The sequence below is a fragment of the Rhamphochromis sp. 'chilingali' genome (assembly GCF_963969265.1).
Source record: "Rhamphochromis sp. 'chilingali' genome assembly, chromosome: 5".
In the NCBI taxonomy this organism is placed as follows: Eukaryota; Metazoa; Chordata; class Actinopteri; order Cichliformes; family Cichlidae; genus Rhamphochromis; species Rhamphochromis sp. 'chilingali'.
In genome coordinates, this window is record NC_137932.1 from 17,743,792 (window position 1) to 17,766,178 (window position 22,387).

General features: G+C 39.1%; 1 protein-coding gene across 1 annotated transcript; it reads right to left on the reverse strand.

The window, feature by feature from the left end:
* Positions 1-544: 544 nt before the first annotated feature.
* scara3 (scavenger receptor class A, member 3) lies at positions 545-20,235 on the reverse strand. Its single transcript, XM_080882054.1, has 12 exons — positions 19,738-20,235; positions 10,325-10,360; positions 9,474-9,518; positions 8,290-8,409; positions 5,956-6,036; positions 5,404-5,522; positions 5,067-5,311; positions 4,385-4,604; positions 4,013-4,101; positions 3,599-3,791; positions 3,063-3,240; positions 545-2,964 (listed from the first exon to the last, which is right to left on the reverse strand). The coding sequence occupies exons 1-12, from the start codon at positions 19,742-19,744 to the stop codon at positions 2,471-2,473; spliced, it is 1,827 nt and encodes a 608-aa protein (XP_080738180.1). The 5' UTR covers positions 19,745-20,235; the 3' UTR covers positions 545-2,470.
* Positions 20,236-22,387: the final 2,152 nt, after the last annotated feature.

The window sequence follows — 22,387 nt, forward strand, 5'->3', positions numbered from 1 at the left end:
CGTTTTTGTTGGAGGTCAGGTTTCTTTAACATCCCACAAGGGATGTGATGTTCCAGCACAGGGAAAAAGAGGGCAAGGCTGTGAAAATATAATTCAGCAGGAGATCAGGGCAGCCACAGTCTTCTGCAGGGAGGTTTTCATCTGGTTTCGTCCACAGCTGCACAAGCCTTTCTCAGATATCAGTGCAGATTGTTGATCGTAGTCACATCTAACAGTCTGATTTACAGTGCTTTGTGGTTGCATAAAATAGGTGATATTTAACATTCCAAAAGTATTTTTTGTTGTTGACTCATTTGTGCACAGCTTTGTACTGCACTAATTGCACTATAGACTTTAAATTTATAAATTATCTGTGTTTTAGATAATACATACTCATGTTAAAATACCAGGCTATATACAGACAATTGAATCAGGCTTAAAAATCTAATGGGGAAGGGTTGTGACATGTCTTTTGATGTAGGGATGAAACCAGTCTCCCTTCTTTACATAATCTTTGGAAGTTCAACAGGATAGTGACACGGTAGAAACTCTACAATAAGCATTTATTGAAGTTCAATGCAAGCCAGTCGCATTTCATTACATCATCCAGATTTACAGACATTTTATGATATTCTTTTTGTTAAACTTTCGCTTTGACATATCAGTGATTATTTGTGTTTCTTAAGACCCAAACACCATTAAAAAAACATATATCTATCATCAAAGTGTAAAGAAAAATTATCCCTAATTTTGGTGTTTTTATTTTTAATACTTGATAAATTTATATAAACTTCTTTAATTCTGTGACCTGTCAGGCATCATACGTCTTAAAATATTAGTAGCGCATAAAGTGAAATGAGCTTATTTGCTTTCTTTCTAGATGTGAGAAAAATAAAGCTCTCTCAGTGTCAACATATACGAGGTGATGCACTTATGCTTCTTTTGCACTAGTAACAACTCAGTTCCGCTCAACTCTACTTGACTCGGTTTTTCGGGGTTTTCCATTAGGTGGTGGTACCTGGTACTAGGTGCTTTAAGTACCTGCTCGGCCAACGTTCCAAATGAGCTAAGTCGATCTGAAAATGTGACATCAACAGACTGCATGCCACTGATTGGCCAATGGTGTGATTTGATAAGTCATGAGAGTGACTCCATCACAGAAAGGACAAAAAGCCGTAGACAGAGAAGCAGGTAAACCATCACCTAAGCGTCCTCCATTGGTGTGTTGGGCTTGTTGCACATACAAATCAAGTCACTGGACTTTCGGCCGCATCGCTATCACGACCCCATGTACATTGAGGTGGTGTTCAAAATGACTGACACTAGAATAGTGAATAGAGTTGAGTCAAGCTGAGTGGATACTAGTGGAAAATAGCATTAATTTAATCTCCAAAGATCAAAAAGCACATCTGAATCTGTTTTTTTCCATATTGTATCTTGGAAAGACTTGAGCTAGCTTTCCTCTATGTCCCCAGTCTTTATGCTAAACTAGATTTATCACCACTTTAAGCTCTATGCTGTAAGATATAGGAGTGATATCAAGCTTCCTATCTTACACTAAGAATTATCACAATTATGATCTCTAATGTCAGCAGCAGTTGTTTTAGCTTTCATTTTTACTATTTTCAACTAACAACTTTACCACAAAAAAAATCACTGCATGTAAGAGACATTCACATGAAAAATAAACCCACAACAAAACAATTCATCACCTTTGAACCCACTAAAGGAAAAAAGGTTCTCAGAGTACCCGCTCTGAACCTCCAATGAAAACTGATTTTGGTTTTAATTGTGACACTTTAATAACAGTGCCCCCCATTGGCAAGGTTATGTCAGCAATGCGTACATAATCTCAGAACGAGTGGATATTTTTCCATAGAGTCGTGAATGACAATGTAAACCTTTGGCTAGTCTGGATGGAAAACCCCACTACTTAAGTCCAAATCTGTGGTTAACAACCCTTCCATTTATTATGCCCCAAGAGGTTTTAGCGGCTTGACAACAACCTCAAACACATTCTTTGCTTCTGCTACATTAAACAGGCAAGACTTCATGTTTAGTAATGGATGTTTTTTTTTTCTTTTTTTATATTCCTACTGATTTTGAGATTTCGTTTTTTATTTTGTTCCGTAAATTAATTTGTTGTTGTTGTATAATTTCCACTGTAAGAGAACCCATCAGTTATGTGAAGACCATTTCCAAAAAGTCTTTCCAAACACTGTCAGCTTATAGGCTTGGTCATTTTGACTTCTCACCAACAGTTCAGTTTGTAATAGCAGTTCTGTCATAGTTTTAGGCCTTCCTTTTTAGTTCAGCACAGGATCAGGAAAACCCTTTTTAACTCCCCCATGTTAAATTTGATTTGATGCACTTGTTCATTAAGTTCTTCATTGTCCTCCTCAGTTTCATAGAAATTGATAATTGGGCATTGGACCATGACCCCTTCAACTTCTTCGTACGAGACAAATTACATTGGACTCCATGTTTCTCTCTATTGTCTCTTGGAACCAGCAGCAGGCGCCACAGTCCCTTGTGTGGGGTTGTTGATTCGGTCATGGCTGCACGCCAAGCCAGGAGGTCCAGAGACTCCTGGTGGTCCATGCGGCCCCACTGGCCCCTGTTTTCCTTTGGGTCCTATTGGCCCGCTAATGCCAGGTATTCCGGCCTGGCCCTCGATCCCTGGAGACCCTGGAGGTCCTGGAAGACAATCTTTACCAGGGGGACCCATATCACCTTTCTGGCCCCTCTCACCCTTTGGGCCTGGTGGACCCATGGACCCCTTATCTCCTTTGCTACCTTGTGCCCCTCTACTGCCACTAGGGCCTCTTTCACCAGGTACTCCTTTGGGACCAGGTGAACCTTTAGGTCCAGCAGGTCCACGATTTCCTGTAGGGCCTCGGTCACCTTTGCTGCCAGTCAGCCCAATGGGTCCTTTTGGGCCACTTTCACCACGGTTCCCTTTGGGTCCTGGGGGTCCAGGAGCGCCTGTTGACAACAGATGGTGTTGTAAATGTAAAAGGAAAAAACAAATCAAAGCAAAGCATTCTTTGCTATTCTTGTTGTTTATACACAGCAACATCCACCTTTAAGTATAGTGAAGTTCTGCATTAGCTGTGTATGGTGAACATCTACTAGTTTCATCTCCTCCATCACCATAGATAAATTCCTGATGTCCATGTCCAGTCGGACATTCAGCAACAGGTTCTGCTGCCTTAGAGTGTCAGCTAAGTGCAGCAGTAGCAAGACTGTGTTGTTCAAGTTCTGCACAAAAAAAGAGAGGAGGGGGGCGCATAGATAATGAGAAGCAGTTGGAATTTAACAATGGAAGGGCTAAATATTAGAAGTTTATGTGGCAAATCAAAAATCAGCTTAACTAACCTTAAAGCTAACTCACTAGCCCAAGTGATCATGCAAATTACAACAAGCATTTTGCTACTGGGAGTCTTTTGTGTGTACTTTAAGAATTTTCACTTGCTGACTCTAAATCTGAAAGCTGTTAGTATTGGACAACTAGTACGACCCAGACGGAAACTGCAATATGTTTCAGCATTTCGGAAAAACGCTTGGTCTCCAGAAATAACTCCAAAAACTACAATATAGTTGTTGTGTTTTTTGCAACCTGCAGTTCATCGGTGTGTCTGCCCAGGCGAGTCTGGCATGACGAGCTCTCTGTGTTGATGTACTTATACATGCTTTGGACGTGGCTCACAGTAGCATTGACGCTGGAGGAGATTGAGACAATTTCCATCTCAATAGAGTTCAAGCGACCATCCAAGGCAGAGAACCGCTCACCCGTCCGGTTCTCATAGTACCTAAAGAGGACAGAAGTTTGTGATGGCTGGAATGATATGTCTCTCTGTGTATATAAATAAATATATACACATATAATAGACTTCATGATATGTAAACATCACTTGTTTCAGTATTTAACTTTCACATAAGTCAGACTAATGTAAAAATCAGGAAGTTGATAGTATATTAAGCCTTAACATGAGAAAGTCAGTGTAAGGACATTGAGTGTTTTGAATGTTACCTTGAATGGTAGTGAAGGTCATGCATGTTCTCCTCATGTTCGTCCGTGAATGTTGACACGTTGTCTAGCTGCATCTGTAAGTTCATCACCTGCAGAAAACACCCAAACAATCTGGATCCTATCCTCACACGTCCCCAAATTGCTTGATTTACTGATTTACAAGAGATTAGACTGTCCAGCTGCAACTTGACCATTTGATTCCCCAAAGGACAAGTTAACTTAGAATCAATTTAAATCCCGATAACTGTTCCTCCTAACTGATTTATGGCCATGTAAACAACCATATCTCTTCTATTAATGATTAATGATTTTTTATTTAACACAGTCTGTTTATGAATATCTAAGAACAATCAAGCTTACAAATGCACTAACCTGGTGAGTGAGATCATAGTAGAGCTCAGTGGATATGGCGATCCTTTGGTGATCTGCTACGATGTTGTTCTGTAGGAAGCGCATGGTTTGCATTGTGCTGCTGGTGTTGGACTTGATAGCACTCAGAACCCGGCTGTAGTTCTGCCAGTCACTGGTTAATTTATGGAGGACATACGTATCCTCATCTGCTTTTCTCTGCAGGGCATCTATCCACTGTGTACTAACAGGTAGAGGGATCACAGAAGATGGGAGTTAGCAGCAGTGTTGATAATAAGGGCAAATATCCCTGATAGAGTTATTTCAGACACATATGCACACATGTACATGATGTTCTAATAATTTGTTTATCAAGGGCAACCAACAAGAACTTTGGATATATTGAGAACTGCACCAAGGCCCAATATAACCTAAATCAGGATTATTATGAACCTTGAATCGCGCAAAGCTACTCTAGTAGAGTGCAAGAATAAAAACACTGAGTTATAAATGAGCATCACCCTTAAAGGTGAATACACGTAGAGTTAAGAAAAAACTGAAATAATCCGGCAGGCTGTGGATGCTGTATAGTTTAAGGTTACTGGTGTTGCAAAATGCTTTCCTCCATTCATAAATCTGAACACTGAGCATGCTCCATTAAGTGTATGATCTAGTCACATCTGTCCTTTCTCAGCTTTTCATTCACCTGTGTGCCACTGTTGTATTAACTTGATGCGCTGTAGCTTTGATGTCAAACGAATCCTCCAGCAGTGTTTTTATCTTCTCCTGAGTTTCTTCAACCACGTCCTTCCAGCCCTCCACCCGATCCAGGTATCTTTCCAGTGACTGATTGAGAACTTTGATTGACATAAGGTGGTTTTGGATGTCACGTGTCAGCCGGTTACTTGTATCCTTTAGTGTCGACTGGGTCTTGGAGGCTTGGTCCAGGACCTGGAGAAGAAAGAAATGGTGGTAAATTTTCTTTGGGCTTTAAACTACTGGTCCCCTTTTATTATTTGAGCTTTTTTTGAAGGCCACCATACCTGCTCCTGTGCCAGTATCATTCTCTGAATGTCTTCAAACTCTTTCTTCAGTTTACTGATCTCCTCACTGTACAGAGTTGCATCCAGGCAGCCTGAACAGTTAGATGTGGTCCTCACATCTGGGATGGGAAGTTAAAAAGGACGTGAGATGGCACAGGAAAAGAGGCAGGATGCTCTAAATTACTGTATTTGACAGCTGACCACACAACCAAGTTCCTAATGTGTAATCAGGTGAATAGAAGAAGAAAACTAATGTATAAACGATCAGCTGAAGCTTGTAAGGTAAACCTTCCTGAATTCCAATATGTTAAAATGTGCTGATCCATGTGATAATATTCACAGACAGCCAACTCCTGTCATGCTTTAAATTGAAACACAATTAAAGCTGTTTTAGGAATATATAAAATCCCAGAAGTTAGTAGGAATGTAAGTAAAACAGTTCAATTCAACAAATGTGCAAAAACTTTGTTATCTGTGAAAAAACAATTATTCCTTGTTATTTTCTCATAGTTCTTATAGGATCAAAGTGAGTATTAAAAAAAGTTACTTTACCCTCTATTCCTTGCTGGACCTTTGTGATCTTTTTGTAGTAAGCTGACTCTTCTTCAGAGAGGCTGTCCACCTTCCTGAACACTGAGTACACAGAATTACACATAAATATTTCAAAGTATTTTTAAACAGTTGTACTTATATATATATAACTTATATATAAGTAAAGGAACAATAACAGTGAGCGATCCGAGTGCTCTGGGGTAAATGGGGAATGAAATCATTAGATTTAATCATGTAAGGAGGAAATAATTAACAGCAGTAACTTGGTGTTAACAGGAAATAAGAGATATTTAAAGGAGTAAAAACAGGAAGTTGTCATTTAAGCCCTGACAACAAAACACCTAAAGTTTTCATTGGCCTAAACACTAATTATGTATGATGGTTTATCCAGCTGGTCAGGTTATAATCCCTCAACATATTTCCCAAGTGACTAACAGCAGTTTAGCAACAGTTAGCTTTTTAACATCCTAAGCTTTGAGCCAGGGCAATATTAGAAGCCGTTCTGTAGTTTGTTTGCATATATAAATGCTTCCACATGTGCGCATACTAGCAGTGCAGTTGAACATGGCCTGTGGCTTCTTCTATTCGTTGAAGCAACAGAATATATTTTAAATGTATGAATGTGAATGAGTAAATCTTTTTTTTATGGGTATGCAGGGGTGTGCATCTGGTGGCATATGTTTCAAAATAATGCTTTCAGTGTGACAAAACACATTTCATTCCCCAAACTATTTTTTCCATAAAGGGGTAAAACTGTGTCCATATTTTGTGCAGAAAAAAAACTGTTGCTAAAAAACAGATGTTCATCAGGGAATTGAATATCAAAGGTTACTGTTTCTCTTCTTGTGCATATTCACGGATGGGATTTGCGGCCAAGTGCATGACTTCTTCCAATGGTATTAAAGTTTTAGTACTTTGGTGCTGCACAGCTGTACTGGACGTTGACACAGTGTCAGTGTGTGTTATTCAAATGTATTTTGCAAAGCTAAGCCATGCTGTGGTGCACTTTTTAAAAAGAACTGGATTTCTCATAGCAAGACTCCTGGCAACTCTTGCAAACAAGCCATACGTCTTCAGTCTTTTTCTAATTGCGTTGTCATTAACTTTAACATGTAACATACCAAATGAGGGATGTAGAGTCTGAGATGTAGATCTTGGGTCTTTTGCAATCTTTCTGGCTATTGCACAGGATACTGCTTCTCTAAACTTTGGGTGAATTTGCTTAGACATTCAGTCCTGGGAAAATTGCAACATTGTGTTAAGATATGCAGTAAACTTCCAAAACTGCCCTTATAGAAGTGGTTAAACTTGCTGATGATCAGGTTTTAAAGGAAAAAGTGATATTTTTTATTCTTTTTGCGATTTGAGAACCTTTTGCAACAGTATCAGCTGTCAAATTAGTCAGCTAATTGTCCTTTATAGTAGAAAAAAACAAATGGTAAAATATGCATTTGATTTTCAGTGTAGCTCTGTATGAATTAGAGACAAGAGAAATACTTGAGGTTTCCTCTTTTTAGAGTTTGGAACAGTTTCTGGGGGAACAGTTTTGCTTCAGTAAAATAGTATTTTTGTAAATATAAAGGGAGAAAACTAAAGAAAAATCAAAGGCATATTTCCATCTGATATTCTGCTAAAACTCTTAACTAACTGTGGTTTAAATCCTACACTGAAAATGAATGGTGTCTGATTTGTGTGCTTTTCTTTACATGCAAAATAAAAAAAACATTATTAGGTGCAGAAATGGTCTAAAAAGAAGGAAATTAAGCATAAAGGGGTCAAAAAAGTGGTTTCTCCTAACAACCAAATGTTTGCTGAAACCACTTGCTGATGGCCGATGATGAACATGCACACTCCGTCCAGGTTTCCAGCACACGTGCAAATGAAAAATTACACAAAACGCCCACACGCATTTTGTGGCACACCTAATTCAAAACTGGGCTTTATTAGGATGTGTATCTGAATGCAGCCTTCTGTGTGTTGAGGGATTTTGAATCAGTTCTTGCCTGACTCTGTCCTCTGATGTCCCTGAACAATTGTAAACCATAAAGATTTACGGCTTTCAAGCCCAATAAAAAGTGATGCTGATGTAAAAAGCACCTGCTGCTGCTGAGTAACTGTCAGGTAAAACATGGGCAACAGAATCCTGGAACACATTCACTTGATCTATGGGAGTTTGGGGAGTGCACTATTCAGGCAACTAAAATGTATGTAGAGAAATTTGATGTGCTTTTCACTCATTTTAATGCACAGAGCTGAATGCGTCCAACCAATCTCTGCATGAGGAAGACCTCTGTGTTTTCATTTAGAGCAAATCAAAAGTCAAGTTGAGCTCACCAAGTGAAGCCAGCACTGCAACAGTTATGATTAGGAAGGCAACAAATCCATAGAGGATTTTGACAGCCAGTTGAAGAGAATGGCTCTGCTGGCACCGCACACAGCCACCTCGACTACGACCTGGAGATCAAATCACACGAACAAAGTCAACAAAGTGAGTAAATTAGCAAACGAAAAACAAAATTGATTTTCTGATCTGATCGTTTAGTTGTAGCTACTGTAAAATGAAGCGCTCATAAAAGAAGTATCCAGATTCTTTAGTTAAACAAAACAAAAACAATAGTAGCTAAAACATAGAAACCACGTTCCTAAGGCAGAGACTGAAGCATCTCCAAAACGGTAAGGCTTGTTGGAGCCTTTAGTTGGCAGATACTGGAGGTACATGTTGAACTGATATGTATAGTATTTAAAATATCTACAGCTAATACCCTGGTCCAAGATATCATCTCCAAAGTTCTTAGTGGGACAGATCAGATTCGGCTGCAGGGACTGTCGTGATGTTTTGGCTCATCAGCACATGATTTTAACATTTAAATCTTTTCATTTTATTTATTTTCTCCTGCTTGGGGGCAACAGGAATAACACCAAACTGACTTATTCAGTATCATCTTAGAGTTAATATGAGAGACACACAACTATTCCATTTGTGTTTGTATTCATATATGCATGGAAAATGTAACTCCATTATTTTTTGTTCTTTTTTTCAATCAACTCCTGAGAAACAAATGTGCTCTTCAGCCTCTATCGTCTAACGATGTTCACTTAATCTCTGAATGTGCTACTTTAGAGGGTTTTTTGTCAATATTCTGCCATTTATTGACTCGACTGATGCAACTGATCTATTTAGTCAGTATATAGTGAATAATAATGTCCCAAAGCTAAAACTGATATAAAACTTGAAAATTGTTCACATCTGGTATTTTATTCTCTACGAATAACATTTTTGCTAAAATGCTTCAGTTAATTGTAACTTAACTGGTACGATTTCAATTACAAATAATGGATTGATTGGACTGACGTTAGGCAAACTTTAAAACTGTATTACTGGACTGGAGCTTTTTAACATAACAAACTCACCAAACCTACAATTTGTACACAATATGTCACTGCTGGGGGAAGAAAAAAAAAGCCCATCCTAAGATGATGCTGTTTTTCATTGTTAGATTTGTTCATGTGGCCCTTACCTCTAAATGAAGGCATTTCCTCCTCCTCTCCAGTGAAGTCCTCCTCTGAAGAACAAAGAAAATGCAAACAAAAGAAGTTGAAAAGATAAAACAAGTTTTATTCATCATTATGTCATTTTCAATTCTTTAAATCTTCATTCCATGTCATAGAAAGGCTTAAAAAGAAGCACATAAGGGTTGAAAGGTGATGGATAAGTTTTCATATCTGAATAGTCAATGTTGATCCATTAAACAGGCTAGTTTCCACACACTTGTTATTAAACAGAGCTGTAATCATAGGTTTCTTATGATAAATCTCACAGGCTATGGATGTAATTACATCAGCCGAGAAGTTTACTCGAGGCCACTATTTGCAGTCAGTGTGAATGTGGTTTATGTCAACAGAGCCACATAACCTCCAGTATAGGCAGAAAGACCATTTTTAGTCCAAAGATATCCAACATGATTTGTGGAGAAACCCAGCAGGTAAAACAGTATTCCAAGGGACCCTTAAATTAACTGACTGGGTTCTGACAGCTTGTATACATGCTGTCCAATAAAAATGAGGTTTCTCCGAGGCTTCTTACCAGGAGCTTTAAAAAAATCCTACTTGTAGTTATGATCTGGATGTCAATATCACTGCTTTTACAAGTCAGAAAGAAGTAACATGAATACAGCACATGGCTTATTTGCTTGTCTCTGAGACCAGTTAGCTTGATTTCTCAGGAGAAAATTAAACCTGCATCTGTTCAATGTTAAATTTGTGTCTACAGAATGTGAATACAAGTGAGGGCAAATTGACAGTCGTGCATAATGAACTGGTTCACATCCATGGCTCTTCACCAAGGACAACAAAAGAGCTTGATCATTACCTTTGAAAAGCTGGTTCTCATATCCACCATAGTTGTCTGTCAAAGAGACACAAAAAGCAGACGTTTAAAAAATGAAGCTGAGTGAAATTCAGCTCCTCTGGAGCCACAAAGAGGTTTTATTACTCCTCTCATAAATCACACAAACCAGCTGCCTCCCTGTTTCCCTTGAAGTGTGCATTGTACCGAGTGCACACAGCATGAAGCTGCTGTCCCAGAAAATGCATGTTTTTGTTCTTTTTAGATGTTTTCTCTGAATTGTTGCTCACTCAGGACAAACCAGTCCCATGGTGGTACAAAGCATGAGAAAATGTGTTTGTTTGTGAGTCTGAGAAATTTGTTATCACACACAGTCATGGAAAAGGCTGGAGTAAGCATGACTTGATATGACCACAGAGTGCCTAACAAACCAAATGAAGCTAGATTACTTAAAAATCCCCAGATGCATTTGACTTCACGTTTTCATAGCTGTAAGTAAGTGCTGGGGCTTTATTGCACGTTATTAAATGTGCAGCATACAACTGCACCTGGGACACTGTGGGTGTGGAGCTGGAAGTTTAGCAATCACTCATGCTGACCACAGGGGAAACTGTTTCTGAAGAAGAGGAGCTGGAAATCACAACAACAGTCATCTCAAGGTGATTTGTATTGTAAGGTAGACCCTACAATAATACATACAGAGAAACACCCAAGAATCATATTATCCCCTATGAGCAAGCACTTTAGCGACAGTGGGAAGCAAAAACTCCCTTTTAACAGGAAGAAACCTCCGGCAGAACCAGGCTCAGGGAGGAGCAGCCATCTGCAGCGAGAGTCTCCTGTTTGAATGATAGCTGTGTTTGTCGCACCTCCATCCTAACCGTCTTCGTGTGGAATCCTTAGAGTGAAAAACATCTCTATGGATTGTTTTTGGAATGTGACATTAAATGATTACTTTGACTGTTTTGTTGGTGACTTATTAGTCCCTGAATGTTTCCTTCAGCAGCAACGTAGCATGTCTAGTATTTCTTTTGTGACATTTTGACAAAGATATGGACATTTATTTAGACTATGTAATGAATGTTTAGAGCTATAAAAAAACAGTGTTTTTAAGGAACTACTCCTTTGCACAATACAGCTGTGGGAAAAAAGAGTCAGAGGTTGCAGCATTTAGTGAAAGGTTTGCCACATGCTAATGAGCAGGTGTAAGAGTTGTTTGGTCTGAGATTTCCACTGTGCAACATAACTTTGGTCTCTTTTGTGCATTGTTATATAAGTCAAAACTGCCTTAAATGTTTCTGTGTTGCAAAAACATGTTGGGGAATTTCTGCTATGGATCAGTCTCTGCAGTTAGCCACAAGATCATCTCAACATCAGGCGAGGTCTGGCCTCCGCTAGTGAGAAAAAATAGGACAAAAAACAGCAGGAGAATTAAACTAATGGTGGACTGTAAGACATTAATTTTTTTTAAACTAGAGAAACGGTTTTAGTACAACTTTTGTTGAAAAAAAAAAAAAGAAATGTCTGTGTAATGCAGACACACACAGTTGCCCTTAGATGACTGGGTTCTGGTTCCACATGGCACAAATGAGAAAACAAACAGGGATTCAAGGCTTGGATGAAATTAGGGAAAATATATGTTAGGTTAGGTCAAATGAAATTAAACCATGGGATCTATTTGGAGAACAATGTTAGTGAAGTTTTGATAGAAGAAAGTATACACTTGCAAAAGCAGCAATGAGGTAAATGTTTATGTGAGTCAGTGCTGAAATGGCTGAGGTCAGGTCTGGGTGGACAAGTCACAAAACACTGAGGCTGACATAAGGATGGGTGGAGGCAGAGAAAAGGGGAGGGAGTAGAAAGGGGAAAGAGTGAGAGAAAGAACTTCAGGTTAATATGGACTGAGGCCATGCTTACAGTGGCAAGAAAGACTTTTTATAATAATCTGCACCTGGTGGCCAGCTACTCTGATCAGCAGAAAATCTTTTTCATTAGCTTTCACAAATGTGTAGCTGTTACTGAAGTGTTCGATGTGATCTGCAGCCTGTGCTTGTTTAACTAAATACCTGCAACACTTGGCACTTACTGGTATTTTTTTTTTCTCTAACGCTCTTTATAAGTTAAAACCAAACCCGTATTGAGGGCCACAAGTGCCAAAGTGAATTAACTATATTTATAAATAAATAATTGATTGAACATGTCATCAGTTAAATTAAATTAAATTTGTGTCATTCAAATCATTTAATTATTTATCGGTAATTTTAATTAATTAATGATGCATTTATTGATGTCCCTATTTCAGTTAATTATTTCCCATTTTAATTAATTAATTATTTCATGATTTCTGTGCTGTATGGAGGGCCACAAGTGCCAGAATGGGTTAAATAAAAACATCATTAAATAAATCATTACATAGTAACACGGTGGTTAGCACTGTTGCCTAACAGCTTGTCCCCTCCATATCTTTCAGCCATGACTCATTTGTTGAATTTGTAATTTCCACTACTAGTTAAACTGGGACTCTGAAGTCTCTTCTGCTGACCTAAGTTGGCCAAAACACTAAATTTAACCCTGCAAACAGCAAGCAATTTTCAGAACTTTGTGTTCAGAACTTTACAACATAAGGTAAAAACAGAGTTTGTGCAATTCTATCTCCCATTTTCCTGACAAACCATAACGAAATTACGGATTGCTCAAAAATCTTGCAACTGGCTTCATGTTGTAACAGTGAAATTAAAAGTAGTAATACATTTAAATGGGGGTTTTAGTGAAGAGCCCTCATGTCTGTCTAAAAGAGGTATAAATCCTGTTCAGAGACCTTCCCACCCTGACTAAAGCACATACTTGGTGGAAAACTGAATTCCTGGAATTCTTTTGGACTTTTGTGGTATAAATATGTTTGAATGCCAGCACACTGTCTGTTACTGGAAGTTGAAATTCAAATTCTAAAACTGTATTCAACAAGAAATATCGAACAACCCTACATGTATGACTCTCCTTTGCTTCCTTTGACTTGCGCCTTTTTTTAGTCGTGTTTTCGCTTCTCTCAGTGGAAAAAAACCCCTCTTATGTCTGTCTCATTAGTGGGGAAGCTGTCGTGTCCAACACACACACAGACCAGAACTGAGCTGATCTGACAGCAGCACAACACAACCCTGCCATATTAAAAGGATGTTTTGGTTCAGTGGAAAGGCAGTCTTATTAATTTGCGGTGCTTCACAAACCTACCACCTATGGTCTGAAAGCATTTCCCTCCAAATTAAACAAACACAGAGCATCTGCATAAACAGCTCACATAAAACCCAACCCTTTGTTTTCCTGTCACTGATAAGGTCAGATTATTCAAAAGCACCCTTGCAACATTGATTCAGCTGGTTCAAATTTCATCATTAAGGGAGAATAACACCTTCAGGGTTTAGGATAACTGCTGCGAGGTGTAATAAGATAAAAGTGAAGAAAATAAAAACAGATTTCTATCTAATAAACCAACCAAAACAATAAAACCTTCTGAAGGGTATTATGTAGGTAATCCATGCTGCTAAACAGCTGTGGTAATGGACACCTGTACATAGGTACCCCATCCTCCAGTTCATTCCAGTACATCCCAGGCATACTCAGCAGCAGTCAGGGGTTAGATCTCTGGCTAGACCTTTCTCCCTGAGGATGTGGTCACATGCAGATTACTTTTACACCCATAAAAATCTCATTGCTTTCAGATCCCAGTGCATTTATACTTCACATAACTGGGCATTTCCCCCCTGGCAGGTAAGTTATCTTGAAAGCAGCTGGCCCTGATTATATGGTAACTGTGCTTGTGACCTATGTAACAGAGTTACAGACCTTACATGGATATAGAGTAGTCAGAGTTTTCAGCATTGTTAATGTACATGCAGTTAGGTATATATATTTTTGGACATGTGAAAGCACAATTTGCGTATAAAACATATTCAGGTCACAGTTATTTGATGAATGTGGCTATTTGCATAAAAAGTTTGAGGTCCACAGAGGACCAAGGTCGTGGATGATCATAGGATGCTTTCCATGGTCAAGCAAGGTGGTCGAGCCTTATCCAGGAGGAAGCCATGTCAATTTTCTATTTTTAAAAAAAAGTGTGTAATACAATACTTCACTATAGAAAATAGTTCAGAACATTCGCTCATTAGACAGATTAAACTAAGATAAGGATCAGGAAGATTCAGCTGGCTGCAGCTGGATGGTGCTCCACAGCACAGATTGGTAATGACCCAACAAATACAGCAAAAGCAAGCCAGGAATTTTTGAAAGATAGGAGGTGAAATATGCAGCGACGCTGGAGTTAATCAACTGATCTCAAATCGATCAAGAATGGATTTCACTTAAAAGAGAAAGCTGAAGGTAGAAAGACAAACAAAGAAATGGAAAATGAGGAGTTAGAGTTAGGAGAGAAGAACTAGAGGCCTGGAAAAACATCATAGTAGAAATTCCATTCTTTGGTGGTCCCCTGATTCCAAACTTCAAAGACCTCATTCACAAAGGATTTAAAATAAGTCTTTTGAGCCATGGCTGTGAAGGCATGGTGGTTAATACAATATTTGTTTACAATCTTTCAAATTAAAGCAAAGCCCATACTCATTATATGACGTTAGTATATTTTGTTAAACAGCTAAAAAAAGTGTTTAAAAATGTGTGAACCTTATTATATACAACAGATTTACACAGTTTAGGTAAACAAACATCACTGAACTCTTTGCTTTTTTAGAGGAAACATGTGAAGGACAGAATATGCAACATAAAGATGCATCATAATCAGAAAACAATCATAAACCAAGGACTAGAAATAGAAATAGATACATTTCGTGTCCAACAAGATTAAAAATAAGAATAAAAGTACAAAACAATCAAAATATATTTATATTTTGGACATTCTTTGTGAGACATTTGAGACATTCGGTATTTCTGTGCGCGATGAATAGTTCATGTCCTCAGTGTGAACACTAATAGGAATAAAGATTATAAAACACAGCCAGAAATGCCAAAAACCATCTGCTGCTACAACAGCCTCCATTCTTCTTGCAAAGTTTTTCTTGGTCCCGTTCACACAAAGTGGTCTCGCAGTCTACATTCCCATTTATCCCACAGGTGTTGGATGGAGCAGAGATCAGCTACACTTCCACACCAAACTCTGAAAGCCACCTCTTGGTGGACTGGTTTGGGGGCATTGCTTTATGCTGTAGCTTTACCATGAAAGCCACAGACAAAAACTACTGAGTCATGCAGACAAGCATCCACAGGTAACTCCTGTTGCTGTCAAAGCCCTCGTGTGTAGATGATGTACAAATATCAACACTAGCAGTTTTGAACAGCCTTTCCTGTGTCCCTGATATACTTCTAAGGGAAAAGTGTGCAGAAGAAAGGTTAAAATATATATAGAAACTTTGTGAAGTCTAACAGTCAGATCTCAGGATGTCGTTCTGATCTTTTACTCTCTGACTTTTAGTGTTCGTGAAAGCAGCACCACTTCAGTTTGTGGTTCCTTTGCTGAGGTTTTATCTCAGGGGGCTCTGGACTTTCCAAACCCCATACCCACCCTTTTTCTCCCTTTGGACTTTACTTTCGCTACAGGCATTGTGCAAAATGTTATCCTCTGTAAATAACAGGCTCTGTATGCCCTCTGACCTCCCCACATCACTCACTGCATTATCCAATTTTCTGTTCAAATAGAGATGCCTACTCCACATCATAATAGTTTTTCATGTTCCCATCCTTCATTGGTTCATTCTGCTGTTTTGACCAGTAAAATCTCCTCCTCCTGCAAATCCAAGCCTTAAGTGGAACCAGAGTTAGGAGATGGGGCCTCCTCCAGATCAGAGTGGAGGTCTTGACCACAACTCATAAAGTAAAATGAGTCCCTTTCTAAAGCTTTGTTGACATCTCAGCCATTTAGGTGCCCTGTGACTGGAATGCGTGGTTTCTGCAAAAGAATATAAATGGTCGGTATGTGTCGCTGCAAACTGTGAACCAGAATGTATAGAAAGGCCATTTCAATAGAGCACTCTTTTATTGTGGTTAGGCAGTAAAACACAAGATCTTTGCAGTTAACATCCAGTAAATGGATGATGTTTTTTCTAGATTAAACTGCTTTGGAAAACCAGGCTGAGAAAGTAAAAAAAAGAAGCAAGAAAGGCCTGGTTAGTTTTATACAGTAAGACTGCAAGGCCAAAGGAAATGTACAATCTTCAACAACTAAGCCTTTCTGTATTTACTCACCCTCATATTTTATAATCATTTCTTCATCTTTTCACTCCAAAGGTTTTCTAGCCAAAGTGTACAGTTGACAGCTTGGACATCATTTTTCATTTTTTATTCTTTTTGTTCTGGAGTCTAATTAACACCAGTGTTTGCTCAACTGTACCAAATCAAAATAGGCCGCACCACAGAAACTAGTACTACAAAAACTTGAATGCCTTTGTTTGGCTCGACTAAAAACAACAGCAGCATAAGAAACAAAACAGTAATGGATCAAAATCCTATTAAATAATAACATCTCTGTAAGGATTTCAACTAAAACTCATAAAAATTAATCCAGTATACCTCAGAGTCCAAAAACTTACCTGCAAAGCTAACAGAATAAGCTAAATTAGCTACATTACTTGCCTTGGATAACTAAGAATCCATTCAAATTAACCTGCTTGAACCTGGGTGTTTTTTTCATCGTCATCTTAGTTTCAACTAGTGTGTTTATCCAGTCTTGTTTGCACAGATTAGAAACATGGCTGAGGTCAGACTAGTTGGTCCATGTAATATGACAGCTTATTCACACCCTCATCTCCTCCAGATTCGACCACTGTGATCACTGAGTTGAGATCAGATATGTCTGTGCATCTGTGCAAACATTTAAAAACAGACTCAAAACATTGTTGTTCATAAAGGTCTACACTTACTAGTCGTGTTTTTGCTTTATTATATTTTGCTGTTTTTACTGACATTGTCAATTAAGCTGCTGTTAACGCACACAGGATTTTATGTTTTTATCTTCATCTACCATTGCCATTGAAACTCACTGTATACATGCCTAAATGATCCAGCAGTTTCCCATTTATAGTGTATAAGACACTGGCCTCCCATTCCCTACAGAAACAATTTAAGATTTTCTGATTACTTTTAAATCTGTTAATGGTATGGCTCCATTTTATCCATCTCAAAATGTCTAACACCATGTACTGCCACATACCCAAAAGATGGTAAATAGACCAGTTATTATACAGCACTTTTCCACAACTTGCCTCATTCACCAATTCACACCCACTCGCGCAGACTGGGATTGAACCCCTGACCTTCCAGTTAGTAGGTGACGCTACCACCTGAACTGCACTGAGCTACTGTTACTGTAGTTACTGTTACAGGTTCGACCGCCCAGGCTTAAAACAAAGGGGGACCATGTTTTCACAGTTTTAAGCCCAATGCTGTGGAACAAACTTTTTCAGCTAATATTAAACAACCTAAAAAAATCTATATCTATCTATTTGTATTTGGTTTTTTAAAATGATGTCATCTTAAATTTGTTCTTTTGTGTTCTTATTTTAGCTCATTTCATGGATTTTGGAATGTTTTAATGCTATTTTTTGTCAATTCTAGGAAGCAGCATGTAACTCTGATTGTGAGAGATACTGAGAGATGTAGAAATAAAGGTAATTAATGCTATTATTAATTAATTACACTAAAACGGTAAACAAGAGTTTTTGGTTTTGTTTTGGGTGTGGCATGGAAAGAGAGCAACATTTCAGTCAGTAGCAGGAGGCTTTGCTGTCTGTCTGACAAATTCAGTATCAAATTCTATTTGGGCACTGCCGTTACCTTAGTTTTGGCATTGTTTGTGTTTGTGTGAGTTAAACTGTCAACTACAACTAGAAGAATCTAGTATTTTGTGCAGTCAGGGGCTCAACAAGTTGCTATGACCCTGTCAAAGGTTTTTCATAAACAACTTAGTATGTAGTCCACATGGTTCATCGAAGTCCGGTAATGTAAGTATCCGAACTGTGATGCAGTGAAAGAATTAAGCTCTGTTTGCACATAAAAGTGGTGAGAAGAGGGAAGAAAAATAAACAAACAGCCACTGTTATAGCTGGAACTTATAATGTTGCTAAGGTCTTAATTAAAGATCAAGTTGCAGATTCAACATCACAGTCAACATTTTGTGCTGCCAGCTCTAGTGTGGAAACATGAAAATGCCCAGGAGAAACATTTAGATTATGAATCCAAGCTAGTAAAAACAAATGAGGAAACGCACTCTGAATACAGTGACAAGAAGCCAACACAGCTTCCAGATACTCAGTGTCCTTGTTCTCCTTTCACTTCAAATTCATGATGCGTTGACTGTAAATTTATATAAAGCTTCCACAGCAAAAATTGCACTCAGGCCTCCACTTTGCTCACTCTTTCCTTTTCCTTTGCCAGCCATACACCTGTCTGCCTGCTTTTCCTTTCCCTGCACCTCCTTGTTTTTGGACTCTCCCTCTCCTCTCCATTCTGGAAGGAATGTATGAGGCAGCATGTTTTGTTCTGGCTGGGCTGGACTGAAACCACTAACAGACCTCCTGCATTGTGTGGCTGAGAAGAGTACTGTTCTTGGAGTTAATTTGCTGTGTCGCCTTGTGGTTCATGTGCAGCTTCTCCCCCATTTAAGCTCGATGTACCAGTTAGAGGTAGAGATTGATATTTCCAGTAAATATACTCTTCTTATATGGTAAACATAAAACTTGAAAGTTAAAAGAGATCATTCAAAGTAAAAAAAAATAATTATCAGTTATGATAATGAATATGTGAGGACATCTCCACATATTTTCAAGCTGTTAGTTCTGTTTGGCTTCTCCCTCTCACTCCTGCTCAGTCATTCCCTCTGTATCCACTCCCCCACGTGACTGCTGTGCATACTGTATCTCTGGAAACTATCTAAGTACTTCTGCTTTCTTCACAGCTGTTGGCAGTTTTCCTTGCATAGACTGTTGTAAAAATACTCAAATTCAACTCGTATATTTTCACCCGCCCTATCTTAAGCGGAATATTAATTCAATCTGCGGTAGATTGGCATGGCTAGAGAGTATCTAAAGTTTTATGAGACCAGGCTGTGGTGCACGCATGTACGCATTACAGAGATTTAAAGATGACTCATCAAAGTGTCACATCCAACAACAACACACGTGCACTTTCTCAGGATCTGCACTGCCAGGTTTCAGAGATGATGAGAAGCATATGTGATTGCTAGTGCCCTGCGCAGGTGCCTGTCTGCATCTCACCATGAGACATAATGTTTCTCACTACATTTCTAAGTGTTTTCCACACTGGGAAATTCACCTACGTTTTCATCAGATGGATCTTTTGCATGTTCAAAAGTTGGTGAAACAGGGCAAAGTTGCATTTCTAGATGCTAAGATGTAATGTTGTAGGTGAAGTCTCTTTACCTTTCATGATTTCTGGCTCCAGATATCGTCTGCAGTATTGCCAACTTGTTGCGGTCTATTTTTTTTTTTCTTCTCAAAATCAAGTGCAAAGGAAAAGCAGAAGTAGTCAGCAGTGTACCAATGGGTCATTCATGCGCATCGTTCCAGTGGTGACCAAATTTCCAGAGAAAGTGAGAAAAAAAAAGCACCTCCAAATTTGAAAAAAAGAAGCAAATCATGCACAAAAGATGTTCATTCACATCCAGTGTAGTGAAGAATAAAACAATCTTTGTTAAAATTTAGAAAAAAAATAACTATGCAATATCTGGATTATTGGAAATATTCTGAAAAAATTGTCGATGCTGAAGGTAGGTGATCAAAGCTCATCTAACTTTTGCACATTTGCCTGCAGCTCTCTGGCATCATCCCTTCCCCATCCAGAGCCTGATAAAGCTAAACCTCCTTAGACAGAAACCATGTGTAGCTTTATAGAGGGAGGGACAACTGGAGCATGGCAGGATGAAGAGAAAGCACAAGATTGGTAAGAGAGATATAAGCAAGAAGGCAGGGAGGCAGAGAGAGAGAGAGAGAGAGAGAGAGAGAGAGAGAGAGAGAGAGAGAGAGAGAGAGAGAGAGAGAGAGAGAGAGAGAGAGAGATGGGAGGGAAACAAAGAAAGTAAAAAACGAGGGCGGGACAGGGAAAAGGACAGAATGCAAAGGCAAAGGGAGGGGGAGAGAGAGGCAGGGAGGGTCCGTGTGTTTTGTTGAATGTCAGTTTTGTGGCCGAGGCTAATTGCTAACAAATGTCAGAACACTGTGGAGTGAGCACCTTGAATATCTGTGGCCTTGGCCTGTGAGACAGGAAAATAGTTTCTTTGAAAACACACCAGTGCACACACTACAACACACATGTCGAGGCCATAATCCAGACCTGGCACCAGTTTGCAGGCCTCTCAGTTTGCTCCCCTTAACCTTGACTACCAGCGAGTTAGACTAACAGCAGGTGTAAATTTTGCACCAACACACACACACACACACACACACACACACACACACACACACACACACACACACACATCCGGCCAGTCAGCTGACGAGGCAGCTCCAGTGGCCGTCTGTCAGACTTACAATTTTCGCTCTGTCTTCCCTCTCCTGCACTCACTGTGCAGTTTAATATAGCTGTTTACTGTTAAATAAATAGATAACTGTATTAGTTTTGAAAGGCAGGAAGTGAAAAAGTCTCATCACATAATTAGTCTGAGCTGCAGTTCAGAACAGAAGGTCTATTAACTGTTTATGGTGTACTTGCTGATATTATTACTGATAAAGTATACACTCACGAACCACTTCATTTGGCTTCATTAGAAAGGTGATTTAAGTGGCTCTTGGTTATTGGTGTCAGATGTATTTCAGACTGCTGCTTACTGACATTTTCTCTCACAACCATCTCTAGGGTTTGCCGAGAACCATGTGAGAGAAAAAACATCCAGTGAGCAGCAGTTCTCTGGGTAAAAATATCTTGTTGTTGATGCCAGAGATCAGAGGGGAACAGCCAAACTGCTTCAAGTTAAAAGGAAAGCAACAGTAACTCAACAGGAAACTGAGACAACGATTACCACAAGCTCTCTAACTGGACTATAGAAGATTGTAAAAACATTGCCTGGTCTGATGAGTCTTGATTTCCGCTGTGATGTTCAGATCGCAGGGTCAGAATTTGCTAAAAATGATATGAAAGCATGGCTCCATCAAGCCTGGGTTTAGGCATTTGCTGGTTGTGCAATGGTGTGGGAGATATGGACTCCCCTTTATGACCACAGTGTAGTCATTTTCTGATCGCAAAGCTCAAACCATCTCAAACTAGTTTCTTGAACATGATAATGAGTTCACTGTACTCTGATGACCTTCACAGTCTCCAGATGTAAACATTTAGACCCACTGGACACCTGGAGCCTAATGAAGCCTGGGGCTAAGCGACAGGCTGCACTCTGGAAAGGTCACCAGTACATCACAAGGCTAATAGAGAGAGACAGAAAGCCATTCACACTCATAGCTCCTGGAGATGGCTGACATGAAAAGGAATGTTGAATAGGTAAGAAAAATAATACGAAGATGTTTTCATATAAATTGTGGCAACTGGGATAAGCTCCACCAGGATAAGCAGTTAAGAAAATGGACGACTGGACTTTCCAGTACAGAAATCTGTAACAACCCAAAGGACATTCTTTGCAGTCATTACTATGGTAAATATTCTTATCTGGATACTTCAGTGCTGCCAAATTGTCATTGTCTAAAATGTAGCCCCGGGAAATGCTCTTTTTCATCAGTATAAAGGTAAAAGATGCTACAGTTTCTAAAAAGCTTGAATTCCATGAGGTTATTTATTGTATGAACCCACCGGGCTTTGATCACACTGTGCAGTTTTGGGGTTTTTTAATCAGCTTCGTTGACGCACATTCCAGCGCACTCACACATCCATCCACACAGAAACACATTCTTCCCTAAATTGATACCAGAATCATCCAAATGTTTGAAGTTCCATGGTCTGTTAGCCACGGTCATTCAGCACGCCAGTGGGACCAATTAAGCCTGTTGATAATGATATTTTGTGTTAGACATCAGCGGAGTAAGCTCTCTGCTTGCATGTGTATATACTGTAATACTCAAAGTCATG